Source organism: Heteronotia binoei, chromosome 11 (genome assembly GCF_032191835.1).
Source record: "Heteronotia binoei isolate CCM8104 ecotype False Entrance Well chromosome 11, APGP_CSIRO_Hbin_v1, whole genome shotgun sequence".
Lineage (NCBI taxonomy): Eukaryota > Metazoa > Chordata > Lepidosauria > Squamata > Gekkonidae > Heteronotia > Heteronotia binoei.
This window is the reverse complement of record NC_083233.1, coordinates 54,900,154-54,920,232: the sequence shown is the minus strand read 5'-3', so window position 1 is coordinate 54,920,232 and position 20,079 is coordinate 54,900,154. Positions and strand designations below refer to the sequence as shown.

The following is a 20,079-nucleotide window of genomic DNA, read 5'->3' as shown; positions in this document are numbered from 1 at the left end:
GAAGAATTAAAATGCTCTTTGGTTCTTAAGCAAAAAACAAACAGTGGGGCTTTTTATACCAGAAAACCTCAGCCAATCAACTTGGCTTCTGAAGGCAGCAACCTGGGTCTTCTGTGCTACTGTTCTCAAAGGCATGTCACTTTCAGGGAAGCAGGCACCAAGAGCACACACTGTCACCAAATACCAGGCGAGCTTTCTGACCCAGGAAAGGGCAAATCAAAAGTAGGAAGCAGGTCAGCAAATGCTCCCATGCAAAACTCTAAACTTTATTTACTTTTATTTATATATTTAACAATTCTAAAGTATTTACGTCTTGCTTTGACAAAAAAATGAAAAATATAAAGGAGCAACTCTGCTCCTCTTTAGGAAAGAAAGGGTTATATATATATACAGCTATGTAGAGATAGTTTCCTGCTTTACATACAAAGAAAAATATTAATAAAAAAGTGCTTCATTCATCAAAAAAGACTAAGAGCTGCAAGCGTTTATTCACACTGTACATCACAGACCCCAAAAACCCGTATCAGAACCTCTTGGCACCTGTCATTATGAACTGCAAAATATCAGACTTTGTTCTCACCATCTATTTGTACCAGAAAACCACACAGCCATCCGTGTGTAATGCAATCCCATTCCCCTCCAAAATAACCCCCCCCCCCAACATTAATGGACAAATACAGAAAAAAAATCTGTACTTTCTCCCATTTCCCGTTCCAACAGTCTCTGCTGTACCTGAAATTGCAACCTTTATAGAAATTCTATGCACTGCTGCATAACCCCCAATAATTTAATTTGATATTTTAAAAAGTCCAAATTGAAATCTGCACCAATCCTCCCTATCAGAAGAAGTAAAAAAATGGCAAGATGCTAGACCTTACGACTGCCTTAATTATAAAAAGGCTCTTCTACACTAGCCTTCTGGGATCCTGGTTTGCACCCCCCACCCAAAACACCTCCTTTCTCAAACAACCTGAACAATTCAGACATCGGAGTCACATGCTGACACACCCTTTCCATGGATCTATCCGATATCCCAAGACAATCTCAGCCTTATGAATTTCACTTCAGAAAGCCATCACTGTTACATTACACAAAAGGCAAAAAGTCCTATCCTTGCTGTAGATTCTTTGTCTGCAGATTCTTTTCTTAAACCTGGTCCACGCATTCATGACACTACTGCTGCATGAAATGACCTCCCTGTGGTGGCTCTTCTTCCTGCGCAGTTCAGACACGCCATGTGAAGAGTTTTCATGCCATCTTTGTGGCAACTACTGGCTCTGATGTGAAAACTACTAGCACAATTCACAAGAAAGCTGTGCAGAGTATTACTGCATCAAGCTTACCAGGAGAAGCTACTACATCGATGCCATCCCAAGAAGTAACAGTGTAGTATGGAAACATGCAGACTAATCCAAATTTTGGGGATGGTGGGGTAGAGGCACATCATTAATCGATGACATTAGGCAGAAACCACTTCAGCTTAGCTATGACAACAAACGGGGGAAAGTGGCATTATAATGTCACTCCAGCTATCAAGCAGATTAAAAGTGGGGCAAGTAGGCCAATATAAACCCCATAAATGTAAGCACACTGTCAAACCTTAACAGGGCGACATTTAAAAAGTGATTTTAATATAAGGGAAGCTTTAAAAGTTGTTTTGGTCCAGTCATATCCTTAAATATGAGATTTTTTGTGTAGGAGCAAAACTGGGAGAAAAAGTGCCTCACTTTGCGGGCTTCAGAAGACCAATCTTCCCTGGCCAGCAGCTCTCCTCCTTTTCTGGGAAATTCTGCTCAGCATAAAAGCGTGACAGGGAGAATCTGACCAACAACATTATGCAGGCCAACTTTGCATGCAGCCTCCTGTGTAAACCAATCTTTAAAAGCAGGGCAAGGCAAGATGCTTAACAGGTTCTAACAAGCCCAGCCACCAATTTATTTAAAACAGGGTGCATGTACAGAGTCCTACATAGAGGCACCAGTTTAAAAAAACCACTCTGTGAACAGATGGCCTGCCCAATCACCTTCCCTTGCACTTTCCTAAACAAGCTCATACTTCCTTTAGCCAAAGCGTCCTGACATTTCCCACTCCAAGCCACAGGTTGGCCAACAATGGCAAAGAATTGCCTGATGAGGTGATCTGCAACCAGCCCCCATTTTTCATGCAGCAAGGATAACTAAACCCGCTCTAAGAACAGAGAGGGAGAGAGTTCTCTTGAGAAGGCAGCTTCCACTTCTTCTAGCAGCAATGACTTCCCAAACAGCAGTTTGTTGTTAGGAAGTAACAGGAGTGACTGAAAGCACTAGCACTGATACTACAGGTATTCACAATGTCCCTGGACTGATTGCACCTACTCTCATCTTGGTAAGACAGGATTTATCTGTCTGCAGCACAGTTCAACAGCAGGGCAGCAAAAATGCCTGTGGGAGAAACAGATTCCAGGCCCAGCCCTCTTTTCACAGTCTTTCAGCAAAATCAACACAATATAACACACAAGTAGGATGAGAAGGAAATGGGGAGCAACAGATGGAAAGGAAAGATTTCCACACTCCACCAATACATCCTCACACCCTCTCCCCCTCTGAGCAGTGTTCCGTACTCCCCACTCCAAAGTGCACGGCCTCTCCAGTCGAGGATGCGCATGTCCACTTTGAGGGCAGAGGTGGCAGCCTCTCCCCCAGCTTCCTTCCAGGCTGGAGCTTCAGTTTGAAGTGGCAGCAATAGGCTTGTCCAGTTCAATATCAAGGCTGGAGCTACTAGGATGCAAGCTGCTGTAGCAGGATTTGCAGACCCGGCTTGGTTCGAAGAGCTGCTGGCTGGGGACCGGCACCTTCTGGTTACAGCAGCTGGAGCAAAACACATTCCCACAATTCCTTCAGTCAGGAACAGGAAGAAAAGAAATTAAAATAAATTTGCAACTCAGGAGCGCAGTTTACACAACAGCAGGACAAAGAGTAATGTATTGCTTGCAACAAAAAAGGGGTGGTGGTGAGCAACCCACTGGTCTATGTGCTAGCTGGCAGAGAACAGAACTTGAGCAGAGGAAGGGAAGAGCCTTCCCTCCCACAACTTGCAGTGGATCAGAGCACTATGGGATGGTGATGTTGCTATGATGCCAGCCCAAAGCAGGAGTGAGGACCTGGAAGGAGAAAAAGGATTATAACCCTTAAACTTTCAGCTACTGAGATCTTGTCCACCATGTAATGGGTGCACTGGAACACTTCAGCTACTCCTCCACATTTCTCCTGGTTAATGCTTTGCAAGGGTTAAAGGAAGAGAAGTAAATTAGGATCAAACCTGAAAATTGGCAGTCTGGTCACTACTACAAAAATATACAGCAGCAACATATTGACCCAGCTGTAAACCAGAGGAACTACAGCAGCACCATTCTTCAGCACGGAGAGTATGCAAGTCAACAAGGACCATGCAAAGCCACACAGGTGAGCAGCCAGAGATGACACAGCCCATATGCCTTGAATGATAAAACAGTCAACACATTCCTGTCAGGTGTCAGTCAGCAGGAGCATACGAGCACATGCACCTTCAGCAGAAAGGGATATGTGCGCGCACATGTGTACATAACAGAGAGTGAGAGTGTGTCACAAACTAGAAATTGCAATCCCACACTTTTGCTGTCATATCCTCTCCCCCAAACTGGGATTCTGATCAGCTTAAAGTGACAAAGCAGAAGGTTGCTGTCCTCCAAATCTAGGCAAGCATTAAATCAAACTTATGCACTTTTCACAAGTTAATTGTTGAGCTTTTGCAAGTTGTTATTTTTTTTTACACACAAAAGCTGACAACTTGCATCTGTTCCACTTCAGCATTCTGTACCTGTATTGACTGATGGAGGGAGGTCTGAGGCAATCGGCAGGTTTTATGGAGAGAAATATCTGATGACGTATCTCATGCAGCCTTGATTTAAAAGCTCCAGTGCCACAATGTGATTTCTTTATGCTAGTAATTAGTGCAATGGCAACCAAGCAAAGGGACACCCCACACTCCATCTTCCATCTCTCAGCTTGACCCTTCTAGCTTGGCAAGGCAGCCTCTAGGAAACATACTCAGGCTAGACCTGGGCAGTAAATTTGAAAGTCTTCTTATGGACTTCAACAGAAACAGCAGGAGTGAAAACTTGAGTGCAGTGAGCATTTTAAAAAAGCATTATGAAAAAGCCATTCCAGTGTCCTTGTGGCACTGATTCTGAAGGGATGATAAATTACAGCATATACTTGCTAGGGACTAATATTTGTTTTGAGAGAAGCTCATGAATATTTTTGAACAGTACAGTCCATGTATGGAACCTTCTGCCTCAGTATCTCTGTTTTTAAATGTCAGGTAGGGACTATTTGTCCTCAGGCTCCTCACACAGCCTGTCCAAAGTGTCACAACCCATATGGTCCAATTTGGTCCCGTTCCAAAATTCATGTTCACTTGTTTCATTTTTCTCTACCAGAATCCTGGAGCAAACTGTAAAAGTTATGCTCCTGCTCAGAGACTGCACTTCACTTGACAAGCAAAGATCCTACATACCCACGCTGCCTTGCCCCAACTGCTATCCATACTAGCCTGGGCCTGTCAGCTAAAAAAACTCCACAACGCTTTTACTCTCTCTCATCATCAGGCTGCTCAAGAACCACCACCAGACCTCTCTAATATCAACAAGAATTATTCTTGTGATTCCTAAATATAAACTCATTGCCTGCTGTTACAAGAGAAGCACTCCCCACTGCTCACAGAACATACTTGGTGAGGAATATGAAACAAAAGGCTGGATTATATAATTTATTGTGGGAAGAGATGCTTGATCCAGTGGCCATGGACTGAATCACACTATGCAGGCTGTTGCCATTCACCTCAGGCTTCACTACTTTTATGTATGGGCAAAGGGAGCATAGGGGAGAAAGTTAGTCTGGAGAGGTTATCAGAGAAATGCGGACAGACAACAGAGGCTGTTGCAAATGCTCACCAAGTTTGATCAACACGTTCAGGGTCCCTGCAAGGAGGGGAGAGAAAGCTCAGAGGGGAGACTAAACTGAAGAAATTTAAAAATGAATGGCAAGATAGTTTTTCCTTCAGTCTTACAGAGGGTAGTTTATAAATGATTTTTTGTTACAACTATTTTTTTTTTAAAAACTGCTGTAAAAGAACAGTTAGTGCACTGTGAGAAGTAATGACCACAGTACCAGTCACAGAGGATGCTTCTGCCTAATGCATCTCTTTATGATTAAATACCTTGGGTAAGACTTCCAATGTCCAGAACAGTGATATACACAGAGACAAACTGGGTGGGCTCCACTGAGGAGTAATTCACCTTCAGGACTCCCTCCACTATGGATGAAGGGGGAAAATGTGCCTTGGGAATAAAAAGTTTTGAAAACACTGTTCTGACCAGGGCTTTTTTTGTAGCAGGAACTCCTTTGCCTATTAGGCCACACAACCCAGATGTAGCCAATCCTCCTGGACCTTACAGTACGCCCTGTACTAAAAGCCCTGTAAGCTCCAGAAGGATTAGCTACATCAGGGGTGTGTGGCCTAATATGCAAAGGAGTTCCTGCTACAAAAAAGCCCTGGTTCTGACTATTAAGGGAGCTGTTTTGGAAACACTGTTTTGACTATTAAGAGATCAGATGTGACAACCCAAATTTAATAAACTGTTAAGGTCTACTTGTTCCTTATAAGTGTTCTCAAACATCAAGGATAATATGATTCTGATTTCAAACAACAAAAAGGGAGTTTCCAACACTGTGCAAAAATTCTTTTCTATAGTATTTTAGTCCAGGAGTTGTGTGTATTAGAGGGTTACCTTGCGTTCAAAAAAGTTGAGTATAAGGCACAGCAACTACCCAGATGCTAATCAGCAGAATGAATTTAAGAAGAAAAAATTATAAAAACGAGACAACACTGCCCAATGGCAAACATAATATAAGTCAGCAGGACACCGTGAAACAAGTCAACCTACTAAAATATAAGCAGAGGGACAACCTTCTCAAGTCCCTTTGGCACATACAAAAAGCATCACAAACATATAGCATTCACAGAGTACTTTAGATCAGAGAAAACAAGACCTGTCCCTGCCAAATATAGACATTTGGAAGTGCATTACAGTATTAATTTTTCAACTGACTAGAAAGAAAGCAGTGCGGCTCCAGCAAGGTGAAAAAGATGCACAGGCAGCAGAACTTGGGTGCTAGAAATGAGGCAGTGGGGGAGAAGAATCTTTTTCATGGGACTCAAGTCACTGGGAAGTTCTCTGAAACAGCACTGCTCTTTTGCACATTTCGTTCCTTTCAGTGGGAATAGGCGCAAACAGAAATATCCAGTGGGCTGAGCCTCATGTTAACAAGGAGGGAGTGGGTGTACCAAATGGATTTTCTGCCCCAGGTTCTAGCACATTTTGGGGCAGCCCTGATTGAATCAATTATAAAATGAAGGGGATCAGCACATCTTTAATTACAGCCCTCTCATCTCATGTTTGCCCCAGAGGGGAAGAGCCACGCACATAGATAACAAAGGGGTACAGGTATGCTTTCCCCCATGTGCCAAATAATGCATATGGGTGTGTGTTGTTCTCTAGCTGACCACAGGCAAACTACCATTTCTCTGTCTCAATCCAATAGCTTCAAGGAGGAGGGAGAAGGGAATAATAGTACTGATCTCCCTTGCAGGACTGTTATAAGGATTAATTGAATTATGAACAAAAACACTTTGAGCAATTGAAAATATCCTATATAAATGCCAGGGTGTTATTTTATCATCGTGTTGGAAGAAATGAAAATGGGCAGGATATTTCTAAATACTCCTGTAGCCTGAATAGAGCAAATTGCTTCTGTCATAGCCCAGGGAAGGAAAAAGCTGATTTCCATAAGAGACATGAAACAGATGCAAACAACATGAAATTCAACTGCCCTTGCAGTACTGCTTTTTCTAGCAGGGGCTTATACTCTCTGCAACAAAAGATATATAGTTGTGACTGGGGACAAGCTCTACCAAGGAAGAGTGCTGGCTAAAAGGAACAGGAATCCCTCCAAGGCAAGATTACTACCTGACTTATCAGCAACATTCTCATCACATTGTTCTGCCTGTAGCACACATTACCTGCAGTGATGCTTCCTGCTAGCAAGCCAGAATGCACTGTCGCAGCCGTAACAGTGTGCAGCCAAGTGATCAGGAAGCCACCGTGTCACCTAAAAACACAAGAGATAGCTTTAGACAAACTAATGTAGTGAAATTTTAATAAATATAAAAATAAAAAAGAAGGCAATCTCATGATTTGCAACAAACAGCAGACACTGATTACTGCAAAAGAATAAAAGATTAAAATCTTTCAGTGTAACCCAAACACCAAATTCTACCAGCCACGGGGGGGGGGGGGGGGGGGGAGGGGGAAATCACAGCCAAGTCCCCCAATTTCTTTGTACTGTTAAAAGCTACAGAAGCCAAATACACTGATACTGCATGTATTAGTCATAATTTCTTAATGAGAGTCCAGAGACAGGTGCTAACAGGGGGGCCCAAGCATGGAAACAAAGTATTAGGAACAGGAACAAAAGGCAAGATTTACAAAGACCAGTGTTAGAGCTGAAGGGATATATATGAGCCAGATCATTAGTATAATGTGCTGATGTAAGAAAAGGGAGAGGAAGGCCACGGAGATGTATTTTGCCTGTACCTCTGTGTCCTGTTTATCCACCTGCTCCCAGCTGGCTTCAGAGAAAATCTCTGTACTGCAGCGAGACAAGCAGTTCTGATCCAGATTGCTTTCCGAGTCAGGTATTGAAGTCTGTTGGTAAACAAACACAGCTGAACAGAACCTAGTCTCAAATTCTATGCAAAATGGATTAGACAGCTGAGAGCGGGGAATCTGCACATTCCTGCTAAAAAGATTATGGGGGGGGGGGGGATGCCACCAGCCACTTCTACTATTTTTCATGTTGAAACAAAGATGTTGCAGGTAAGAACCCTATCTTAAGCGATTTTAGCTGGAGCACTTTCAAGGTTTCACCATGTTGATAGAGATTCAGGTGCTGAAACTAAGGGACACCTGTTATCTACTCTATCCATCTTGTCTTCATGTAGTAAATACATTTCAGGGATGGCAAAGGTGCAAATGGATATACAGAGACACAACAGAATGTAAAACCTCCAATGGTAAGCTCTTTAACACCCAATGCAGATCCTCTGGTTTCCACCAAGACGAACTCCTCTCATGCCACAATATTCCAAGGTTGAAGTTCATTCCCTTCTCACAGGATGATCCCCCACCCAAGTCTATAATAGTTCAAGGGCACCCAAAGGAATAAGATTTTCCTGAACCAATCTGAAGCAAAAGAGCAGACCAGCCTTGAACATGAAAACATTCAATGTGGATGCACGAGAAAAACCAGCTCAAGGAAGAAGTCGAGGGTATGTCCTAATCCAGTCCAAGAAAGCCTGCCTCTTGGTATACACAGAGATCATGCATGGAAACCGGATGGCAGCAAGTACATGTGTGGGAGGGCAGAATCAGTGGTGGTGTATAAATTTCCCTCTAGGTAAAACTCTGAGCAATTTTGGTCAGGCAATGAAGAGTGACAGCTGAAGGAGTGCATGAGGCATTTCTACTGATAGCAAGAGTGAACACATCATTGGTGAGAGTGAGAACAGTCTTGGGAGTTTGTTCCATTTGCGTACTCTGTGAGCTGGGTCCACCACTGCTCAGGCACTTCCTAAGCCAGCATTCACAGATGCTGCTGTTCCCAGTTGCATACAGTTAACACACTCTCCTCTGTGGATGCTGCCTGTCAGAGAGTCATGCAAAAGAATATACTCCATGCTGCCTCCTGTAAGACAAGCACTTTACAGCAATAGTGGGCCAATCAGGAGTTTCTAGATATGAAAAGGCAGAATGGCATTCACTGATTCGCATGTTGCTGGTGCCTCCTTGACAGCAAACAAGGAGTTCTAAGAACTTCATAATTTCCACAGTCATTCCTGTTAAACTATAGTTTGAGCTCTATTGCTTTTTAAAAGATCTGTTCTCAATAAGATAAATTCAGAGGGTAGTGGTATTGGTCTGCTCTGCAGTAGATAAGCTAAATCAGAGTCCAGTAGCACCTTAAAGACCAACAAGATTTTTTGGGGGGCGGCGGCGTAATAAGCTTTCAAGAGTATCTGATAAAGGGAGCTTTGAGTCTCAGAAAGTTTATACCCTGAAAAGCTTGTTGGTCTCTAAGGTGCTACCAGACCTGAATCTATCTGTTCTTAATAATCTCTTTGGGTTACCCCTCTGGGTTACAAGACCAAAGGAAAGAAATTAAAACCAGAGCTCATTTTCAGTCCTCAGAAGAAACATTCTTTAAAAGAAATTCACCTATCTTTGCTTACAGATTATTTGATCACATAATATAACAAGTGCTTGTTCCCAGCTATGACTGGGAATTCACACCTTGCATTCTATTCTGGCATTTCTGAGTCCAGATACAAAAAAATGAAGGCAATGCCACATTCCAGTATGAAACCAAAGGACCCAACAAAAAGTACGAAGCTCAATACAACCTAAAGTTCTGATGTCAACACTGCCCCAATATTGTGGGTACAGTGGTGGTTGTATCACCGGCACACAGTACTGCAGATTGGCCTCTTGGCATGTTTAGCACAGATAACAATAACGTCAGATATCTGGACAGTACCAGTGTGCAGAATGGGTTTGATCCAATTCCTGTCAATCATTGGCTCTCCACTGGAGAACTTCTGCAGCACTCAGAACTCTTGTTTAACTGCTCATCATACATGATGATTTACCCTCCGTCCCACCCACCACCCACCCCCCCAAGTGCTGCCACACGTTTTCTACACATTTGGGATGGTCATAAATGCCTGTATATTTACTCACAGATGTGTCTGCCTTTAAGTCACCACCAGAGTGAAACTGATGGCAGCAAGTGCTCTTTTGAAAGACAACCAGTGAACATGAAAAGAGGAAACAAAAAACTGACATGAGGTGGTGTGTATACCTGAAACACTGAGTGAGAGCCACCTAACAGACCCAATTGTTGCACAATCTCCTATCACTTCAGTGGGTTTCAAAGCCAGAAATGAGATGAATTGATAGCTATACAGCATCAGTGCTTCAGTGTATTATCCTGATAAAAGCAGAAGTTCTTATAACAGGTTTGAGGAGACCACCAGCCTCCCCAACCAAATAAAGCACGTTTGATTTTACAATCTTTGTTGAGTAAAACCAACAATTTTAAACACACACACCCTCCTACCAAAAAAGCAGTAAGCAGGCTTATAAGCAGCCACTAGTCAGTTGTGTGACACAATTAAGAATTACCTCGAGGCAACTAGAGAGAAAAGCATTTGTGAAGAGAGCGCACCAAAACACTCCTTTTTGTGCTGCAAATTATTAGCATACATGTCTGTGAAAAGATAGCTAGAACATGTTTTGTGGATGTAGGCGCACTGGTAGCTTTGCACAACATTTACCTTACACAGCATCATAGGCACAACCCAGAATGACTGAATTCTTGACTTACCACTTCATCTCCATAGTCACCATTGAAACGTAGCGAGCTGTTCAGGTACTGGCTCTCCAAACGGCTCCTCAACTCTTGCACCTGCTTCTTTAACGTCTCCACCTCTTGCTGATGTCCACTTTCAATCTGGCGGAGGCGCTGCTGAATTACATCAGCATAGATCGGCATCCCATCATCATCCAGATGGCTACGAACAGGCTGGTCTGGGCTATTTGCTGTCTGGTGCCGGCCTGCAATGGAATGAATCCCCTTGTGGTGCAGGTTCCTCAGATGCAATGGAGCAGAACTGCAGCTAGCTGTGGAGACCTGCCGGCTTAAAGGGACCTTTATCCTACCTTCCTCTCCATTCACACAGTGTCCATTTGGCGCAGGGTACTTCTGGGTAACACTAAATCCTGCAGGTTTCTCTGTCACCTTGTTCTCAGACTCTACCTCCCCATTACAGACAATCTCCTCTTTACAGTCAGTTAAAGTCAAGGCACAAGGTGAAGGCAACGAGTTGTGCATGTTGCTAATCTTAGGAGTCCTGTTTAAGTTTGTTGCCAGTCTGTGAAGTTCTATCACGTCATCCCTCTCAGGTCTACTTTCAACAGTCTGGGGAAGTTCATCAGCACTGTTTTCCATGGAATGGAACCAATGGCAAGAGACCTTTTGGATCAGTTCTGGCTTCACTCCATTCTCTGTTAAGGTTTCAGTAGAACTCTCCATGTTTGATATTCCTGCCTCCTGCAGGACAGGCAACAGTGGGCTATGCTGCGGGGTACCATGGGAGTTTTCCGTTTCTACAGATAGTCTAACACTGTTCTCCTCTGCTCTTTGAATGCTACTATTTACAGTGTTGTCCAAAAAGCCAGACTGCAGTCCTCTCAATTGAGATGGCTTCTGGACAGCTATATGCTCATTCTCTTCTCCTTGAAGTTCAAAAGCACCCTGCTGGATGGAAACTGGATTGTCCACAAGAGTATCTGCCTCCTTCTCAGTCTTTTTACATGTGCTATCAGCATAGCCACCCAAGTTTTCAGTCCTGCTTTCTTTATCTTGGGAAACATCCCCTTCCCCTTCTTTATCTGCTGCTGCCACAGTGCTCCTCATGCTTTCCTCCAGGCCCCCTTCCTCCTTTGTGGCCTCCTGCAAGATGTTCACCATCTGTCCTTCTGCTACACCGGCAGCCACAGAAAGTTCTGCTCCAACTAGAGTCTTGCCTTGTTTGCCCAGGTTCTCTCCATCAAAGAGATCATCCCCTGGATTCCCAAGGCTACTGAGCTCCAGAGAACGGCGGTGTTCCTGCCATTTCTCATTGAGACTGGGATCGCTACTGCGCCGGTTGGTTGTAGGTACACTGCTGTCACAGGCCGTTGTCAGATTGTCAAAGGACCTTGTCTTTGGAAGCCTGAAGAAGAAAGAACAAAATGCTACACACCATTTTAACTATTAATTGCATTTTCCTTCAGTCACAACAAAAAAATCACTTTTGTAAACAGTAAATTTTAGCAGGCCGCTGTACTTACCTAACAAGTTAGCACTTCCCTCACATGCCAAGGATTTGGTTACCTTAAATTTCACCACCAACAGCATGCTGAACTCACCTTCCCAGAGGCTGATCTTCAGGAGTGGAGTTTGGGACTGGATAAGGGGCACAAGTATCATCTGCTGGGGTAGAAGGGGATGAACACGGCAAATAAACTGCACTCCAAAGCATTAGGTTCCGTACGTGGCACACAGGATACAGCACCTAGAGGAGAACAAGGAGAACAAATTTTATTTAATTTATTTAGTCTACTATCTAACTACCATGCAATACCCATAACCTGAGTATCGCCTATCTATCAGATAGAAGAAACTCAAGTTTAGCCTTTTCTGTTAGGCTCAATTTTTTTTTTCAATCAATGGGAGTGATGATCTCCTTACATGCCACGTTATAATACGGGTATATGAAAAGCATGTGCTCTGTGGTCTCAACCTCCCTTAATGGGCAAGCGCAGAGGCTTTCTGTGAAAGGAATATTCTTATATTTACTTTCAAGTACAGCAGAAAGGAGGGCAGAGCACCTTGCCAGACAGAGCAGAATGCTGCTGTCCCTTTGTTAAGATTGCCTGTCACTTACCAATGTGCAATTACATATAGAACATATGCAAGAATGGCCTTTAAATTGTCCCCCTCTCCCACTGAAATGTCTTTGCCCACCACTGATAACAGCGTTCTTGCCAGAAGACAGCATGTGCATGCAGCAACAAATCTTCACCACCTTAGAAGAAGACTGGAAAGACTGGAGAAGCAGCGCAACTAACAACCAGACAGGAGTTACCATAAACGAAATCAGATTAACAACTAAAAAGTCAATTCAGTATGCCCTCAAAATGGTTTTATTTTATGAATTATGCTTTTACCAGAGGAGCTGACAGGGACTTGTATTCTATTCTCAGTTTGCTTCCCCAAACAGGTAATATCTAGTGGTTTTACTTCAACAATAGAACTACGTTATGTGCTCTCAAGCCATACCCTGAGCAGACTACCACCTTGGGGTGCAGCTCCCATATATTTCAGTGAGACTTGCACAGGGAGATTTTCCACTGGATTTGGCCCTATATTGTTAGGCTTTGTGCCACACTTACTCTCAAAGTGCTGCAGCACTATGCATCTATTTAGCAACTGGAAAATTTGGCTATGCAGTGCAAAAACTGACAACACTGAATAGGTTCAATGGTTAATAAATACTGTAGTTGTATTCTCCCAGAAGGCAGACTCTCTTACTCTGTTTAGACACAATTTTTTAACCCACAAAACAGATTAGAAGTGCCTCACCTTAAATATATTTTCATTCCTCCACTTAATCTGACAGCTATACTACCCTATTCCACTTGGCACAAGGAATTAAAAAGGTACACACAGATTCCGATTGGGAGGAGTAGAGCAGATTTTTGAAGGCTTTGTTTCCTGCTCGCAGCAGAGACCAAACTGAACATGTCCTTTCTTGGGTGTGTTTTTCTCCTCTCTCCTTCGCATTGTTGCACAGGAATGTACCAAAAAGGCAAGAGTAGGTGTGCTGCACCAACTTGACCTACACAGAAATGACAGTGTCAGCACATAAGCCTGAAAAGCTCTCACACCTGAAGACAAAACATAGAATGATACATTCATTTGAAGTTTTATTTATTTCATGGTTTTGAAGACAGGTGCTGTAGTAAAATGTGCCACTTTTGTATTTTGTACCAGGAAACTTCTACTCTGGACAATCATGTATCAAACAAAGTGGGTTCAAGTCCACAAAAGCTAATGTTGAACAAAATGTGCATTTAAGTTTCCACAAAACTATTTTTTCTAGAGGACTAGCTCATACATGCAAGATGGCTGCTTATTTCTTTCACACACCACATGTACAGATCATATAGAGAAATCTTTGTATGAATCACACTATACAATTATAAAACCTAGAAAAATTGGTGATGTAATCACAACAGCAGTTATTGATTACCATCAAACTGTACTGGGGTAACACCTAGGCTACTCTGATGTATCTCCACTCAGTCATGCTCACAGAAGTGCATGAGCAAAGAAATCAATTCGTTTACATTCGTGTACTGGCCTAAAGATGAACAACATGACAACTCTTTTTTCCATTTGCTAATTTAAGGCAACAAAGGTAAGAAAGCAATTCATTTTTCAATACCAACAATGGAAGAAGATTTATATTCCAGTTTAACAGCTAAGTGAAACAAGATGTTGGAATACAAAAGCCTAGGAGTGTTTTATCATTTGTTTGCATTCTCTTTCTTCTAACTGCAGAAAAGGTTAGGTGGCCCTACAGTCAACAGTTAGAAATCCTTGTGAAGAAAAAAAAATTACCCTTTTCCAAATGAATGCTGGATATACAATTTGGAGATTATTTTATTCAACTGGAGTGAAATTATTAAGAAACAGGAGCATATTGGGAGTTATATTAAACCAGAATTACCAACTGGTAATAGTCTCAGATGTCTATCTAAAGGACTGCTTTTCTCCATATGTTCCCCAGGAATACAAAATCTGTTATCTATCCCTGGACCAAGGGAGGCCAGATTGTGCTCTACATGGGCTAGGGCCTTCTCAGTGGCAGCACCAATTATGTGGAACACCCTCTCAGAGGCCATGAGGACCCTGTGGGGTCTCTCCCAATTCCACAGAGTCTGTAAAACTGAATTATTTCGATAGGCTTATAACACCTAAATGGGAGAAAACTGCCACTTTATATTGCTGAGCAATATCTATTACGAAGAATTGTAACCAACACAGGATCACTGTCAGGGGAAAAAAAGAATGGACAGCTGATTGAAAAAAGTTATGATCCCGCCTATATAAAATTTTTTGGAGTAGCACCATGAATTTTTAATTAGTTTTAATTAAGTCTTATTGTTTTAAATTGTAACCTAAAACTGTTGTTCTAGATTACTGTTAGCTGCCCTGATTCTGCTTGCGGAGAGGGCTAAAGTAATAACTAACTAACTATACAATAAAATGTGCTGATTACAGCAAAATTGGTGTCTAAGAAGGGGTTCCCCTAGTAGCTGCCTAGTTATTAAAAATCATATGCAAAAATGGTAAAATTATTTTATTTATTTTTTAAAGCGTGTGTGTGTGCGCGCATGCACACACACACATGCTTGCATGCCTGGAAGTCATAGATTTTTCAAGGTGGCTTGTATCACCTGCTTCTGCATCCCAGCCCTGGTATTCCTTGGAGGTCTCCTTTTCAAGTATATGCCAGGATCAGCCCTGCTTAGCTTTTGAGATCTGATGAGATTGGGCTGCCTGGGCTATCCAGGTCAGGGCACAAAAATAGTAAAAATATAACTAGTTTAGTTAAAATCAGAGAGGACAGAGATTTGATTAACTTCCGGAACACAGAGATGTCCCAGGCAATATCTAAGTACTATTTTTATCCCTGAAGAGCCCGCTCAGCTACTTGACTCACTGCGAAGCTGGGAGCAATAAAACAGGCTAGCAGACAGCTTGAGTGCAAGAGGAGAAAAACTTCAAATAAATGTGGTTCATCTTCTTGCCTTTTCTGTGGTGGCAATGGCAGCAAAGTTGATTACTTCACCACTACACATAGTCACCAAACTGAGCTTACAGTGAGATTCTTGCAAGGCATTTTGCTCATAATTTTTTTTGTATCCACAATGTCTTAAACTAGACAAATTTGCCAGTTCTCAGAATTACCACAGCTGTCTGATCACAATTACTTAAAGATGAATTTCAGTTTCTGTAGAATGAGGATTTCAACAACCTGCCAAGCATCTTCATTGCTCAACCCTTGCTCATCTTGACATGAAAGAAAGCTAGCTGAAAGGGATTATCTAGTTGTGTCTAGAAGATACTAAATGCCTCTTTAAAGCAGGGAATAGTACCAACTGCCCTGAAGGAGGTGGTTATTTTCCCTGAAAAAAAAATCAACATTGGATCCTGAAGAGCTTAACTATAGTCTTCTAGTGATTATCCCCTTCTTAGGAAATGTGCTTGAAAGATACCTTCAGGCTTTCTAAAAAAATTTCAGACCCATTTTGCTTTAGCTTCAGGCCTGGCTTTGTAACTAAAACCACCTCAAGTCACCCTGAGAATGTCTTCTCCAGGAAAGAGACTGGGAAGTGCAACCTGTTTATTCTCCTTGATCTTTCAATGGCTTTAATACCACTGACCATGATGTACGTCTGCATCATTCACTGAAGGTGGGGATTTGGGGGATCCAATGGTTTATCTGGTTAATCAGTACCAGAAGATGATGCTGAGCCAATGGCACTTGTGCTATGGGATCCCACAAAGGACGACCACAAACACACCTATTTTCTAATATCTACATGAAATTACTTGGTGAAATCATCTGGGGATCTGGACTGAGGTGTCACTAACATACAGATGGCAATTGTTATTCTTAAGATCCAGGAGAAATTATAAATGTTCTGAACCAGTTCCGCACTTCTATTAGCAAAGCCGCAATTACGTGGCTCTGATACATCTATCTTGCACATTTCACGTGAATGAGAGGCATTGGGGCAATTTCTAAATTCAAAACACAAGCAATGCTGCAATACCATGCCACATCGTCTGAGTAAGAATTACTCTATTCCAATGAGGTTCTGATGAATACTCTAATATTTGAACTATTTTGCTTGGTGAGGATTGTCAAGATAGTTTTCACATATTTTATTGAACTATGCCACTAAGATAGCTGGAGAAGTGAGAACTTGCTACAGCCTGGTTATTCAGAATATTCATCTGTTGATTTAGATGTGGTGTGGAAAAACAGACTCAACTCACAAGGAATGCTTCGTTAAACTCGAAAGAGCAAGGGAATTGCCTCTGGAGCTGATGGACACAGTCGAGCCACTGCAAAAACACCGGGCAGCGTTCATTCAGGTCATCCGAATTCTCACCATGGCCACAGCGATCAGCAAACTTATGGCCAAAATCCAGCCACTCTGTTTCCACCAGCACCTGGAAACCCTGAGGGAAACAGTGAAATGAGAGCTGCTCATTTAATTCCCTTCCACTCCAGTGGACCTGCCAAAAACATTTTGAGATCTCAGGTGGAAAATCCAAAATCCTTCCATTCCTGACAACTACTTCACATAGGACACAATCCACCAGAATGTACTCTAACCATGATTAAATGAACGACTGTTCTCATTCATTTCAATGAGGCTTGCATAGAACTGTTTCCTTCTAGATTGTGTTCCAAGACTCTGCCACCATCAACAGCATCTAAAATCCATCCTTATCTTCCAATAAAGCCACCTCTGCCCTTCCAAGACTCTTGTCTGATGAAGTGTGCTTAGAGCACACGAAAGCTTACATTCTGAATAAAACTTTGTTGGTCTTAAAGGTGCTCCTTGATTCCTGCTTTGTTCTTCCAAGACTCAATTACACATATGCCCTACATCCCTGAAATGTCAGCATTAAATTTACTCTTTTCTCCATTTTTACTCTGCATTGGTTCTCTGCCCAGGGAAATAAAATATCAATATTTTAAATAGTAAATATACTTTAGAACCCTCACTAAAATCTTTTCCAGTAATACTCAGAGGCAGCCCAGCTCTGCTACTACTTCCCATCCCTTGTTACAAACCTCTATGGTCCTGTAATATGGATCCAGTAGCAGCTTAGCCAAAGCCACTATCTGTGGTGTTCGGTCCCAGCCATCTGAACAATGCACCAAGACAGGCCGCTGGTCTCTGTCCACTGCATGAACGACCAGCAGTGCCGATTTCAGAAGTACAGACAGGTGTTGCAGCCATTTGGTGCTTTCCAGAGCTGACAGCCAGCTGCAGATAACCAAGGCAGAATAGTCTGAGCCTCTTTATATCATAAAATGAAGTTTCAGGTCAGCAAATTAAATTACTGTTAAAACAGACACTGGAGGACTCCTCCTATCTTTCACCTGCACTGAGTCCGTATAGTTCAATGCAGTGATCCCTGGGGTGACCTGGTAAATCACCTGTATTTATCTGAAAAAGGAAAATGACCCTGAATGTAAGACAACTCACCTAAAATTTCTACACACTAGGAGGGTTTTTTTTTTTTAATTACAGTGCATACTTATAATTACTTGTAGGTGAACCTAAGACAACCCCTCCTCCTAGTCTTCCTTTTGGGTAAGTACAATACATCAGAAGTGGAAGTGAATGGTGATGTAGTGATTAGTCAGGTCACGTCCAAGAAAACCCAGATTCAAAACCCCACACAGCTATAAGCTCACCAGGTGCCTTGGCCTAGTCATCTCTCTGCTTAACCTACACAGGGTTGTTCAAAAGATAGAACTGCACATGGGAAAACCACCTCTTAGAGGAACTCCTTAAGAGGATGTAACAGTGTGAAGACAGACTGCCTACCACTATTGACCCTTCCCTGCAACAAGCAACTACAGAGGGATCATGGTTACTCTGTCTGCAACAACAATGGTCAGAAAGTCTATGAACTGAGCAGGAGTGCACTTTACAACCCACTGCAAACCTGCAGGGTTTCCAAGCAAAAGCTTTTCTAGTGGGAAGATTTCTTTAAAGATAGAAAATAACAAAGTTGCTGAGCTAGTGGTCATAGTAATGTCACTAGTCAAAAGTCTGTATACATCATCACATAGCTGTTGTGAAACATGAGGGAAAGCAATCATACACTGCCCTGGAAAAAGTTTCACGTAATCTACGTCAACTAATTTAACTTTCTAAGGAGGTACTGATCTGTTGCACTACAATATTTTAAGAGGATTTTTTTTTAGATTTATCTGGGACACTGCAGGCAACTCAGTGTTGCTAACAGACAGAAACTGAAAGCACAGTATTAAAAACTCCTTAACAAGAGAGGACACCAGCCGAAAGAAAGCAAGAGTAAGTTTTTAAATTGATTTTTGTAGAGATATGTGGTCTAAGCTTTATCATGTGTTGCCTAAAAATTTCTATGTGAACTGGTCAGAACCATGTCAAATTTACTTATATATGGTGTGTGTGTATACATGTATAAATAAAATTAAATGCAGCACTGGAGCCTAACAGGGAGCAGAAAGGATGCCACTTACTTTCCAGGGTCTGGCATTTGCGTGCAGAGCAAACGCAACGACTGAAAACTCTTCCGGATGGAATGGATGTTTGCCATTCCCATGAACACTACTTCACAGTTTGGATAATACTCTGTTAAAAAGCAGAAGCATAAGAGAAGCTACTTCAAACAAAGCAGAAACTAAATGAATGAAGCAGCTTTACCATAAAAACAAGCTGGCAGCAGCTGTGGCCCCTGCTAAGCTCTATTATCTCATCAGCCTTTGAGATTCTCAGGCAGTCCAAACATTAAAACAAAGAGCGATTGTTATGACAGAAAAGAGGGGGCTATTCTAACACACTGTAAGGAAAACACATGAACTTATTTATCCACCAGACTGGGAACAATAGGGTTCCATCCATAAAATCCCTTTCAAACCTCATTTTACCCCCACAAAATGCAATTCTGATAACTTCCTTAGTTGGCAGTGGGACATGATGTGGGAGAGGGGAGTGATGCAGAGCGCCACTATTCCTAGGGCCTCCCAATTTCAAACTCTTTAGCAACACATTTGTATCAGTCACCACTTACTAGGATGTGGCACCTGTTAACTGGATGTATTATTTATGTATTTATTTGTTAGATTTTTATCCTGGCCTTCCTTCCTTGCAGGGCTCAGGGCAGCTCACAACAATTAAAAACGCAGACACAATACAATCAAAACCTTTTACAGTTCTAAAATTTGGCACACACTAGATACACCAAGGTGGCACGTAAACCTAAGAGCATGCTCCTATAAATCTACAAAAGTGCCCAAGATTAAACAGGTAGTGGGCAATCAACCTCAGTAGATATACCAGATGGGGGGTGGAGCAAGGAATGTCAGAATAAATGAGACACTCATTGCCTCAACCAAAGACTCAGCGGAACATCTCCATTTTATAGGCTCTGAGGAACTGAAGCAGATCCTGCAGGGCCCTGATCTCACTCAGGAGAGTGTTCCACCAGGCTCTAGTCAAGGCTAAATGCTGGTCCTTCAGGCTGGGGACCACCAGAA

At 42.3% G+C, this 20,079-nt stretch overlaps 1 protein-coding gene across 11 annotated transcripts in view; it reads right to left on the bottom strand.

The window, feature by feature from the left end:
* Positions 1 to 245: 245 nt before the first annotated feature.
* Positions 246 to 20,079, bottom strand: part of MTMR3 (myotubularin related protein 3) — a 79,201-nt gene continuing 59,367 nt past the window's right edge. For 2 of the 11 annotated variants that reach the window (XM_060250244.1, XM_060250247.1), the window contains 10 exons: positions 19,063 to 19,174; positions 17,620 to 17,815; positions 16,812 to 16,997; positions 13,408 to 13,578; positions 12,107 to 12,252; positions 10,521 to 11,910; positions 7,673 to 7,783; positions 7,099 to 7,187; positions 4,970 to 4,996; positions 246 to 2,873 (listed from right to left, as the gene is read on the bottom strand). In XM_060250244.1, the coding sequence (XP_060106227.1) occupies positions 2,702 to 2,873; positions 4,970 to 4,996; positions 7,099 to 7,187; positions 7,673 to 7,783; positions 10,521 to 11,910; positions 12,107 to 12,252; positions 13,408 to 13,578; positions 16,812 to 16,997; positions 17,620 to 17,815; positions 19,063 to 19,174 (2,600 nt within the window). In that variant the 3' untranslated portion in view covers positions 246 to 2,701. The remainder of the gene's footprint in view (positions 2,874 to 4,969; positions 4,997 to 7,098; positions 7,188 to 7,672; positions 7,784 to 10,520; positions 11,911 to 12,106; positions 12,253 to 13,407; positions 13,579 to 16,811; positions 16,998 to 17,619; positions 17,816 to 19,062; positions 19,175 to 20,079) is intronic. The other 9 variants (XM_060250251.1, XM_060250253.1, XM_060250245.1 and 6 more) reach the window with 6 other exon arrangements.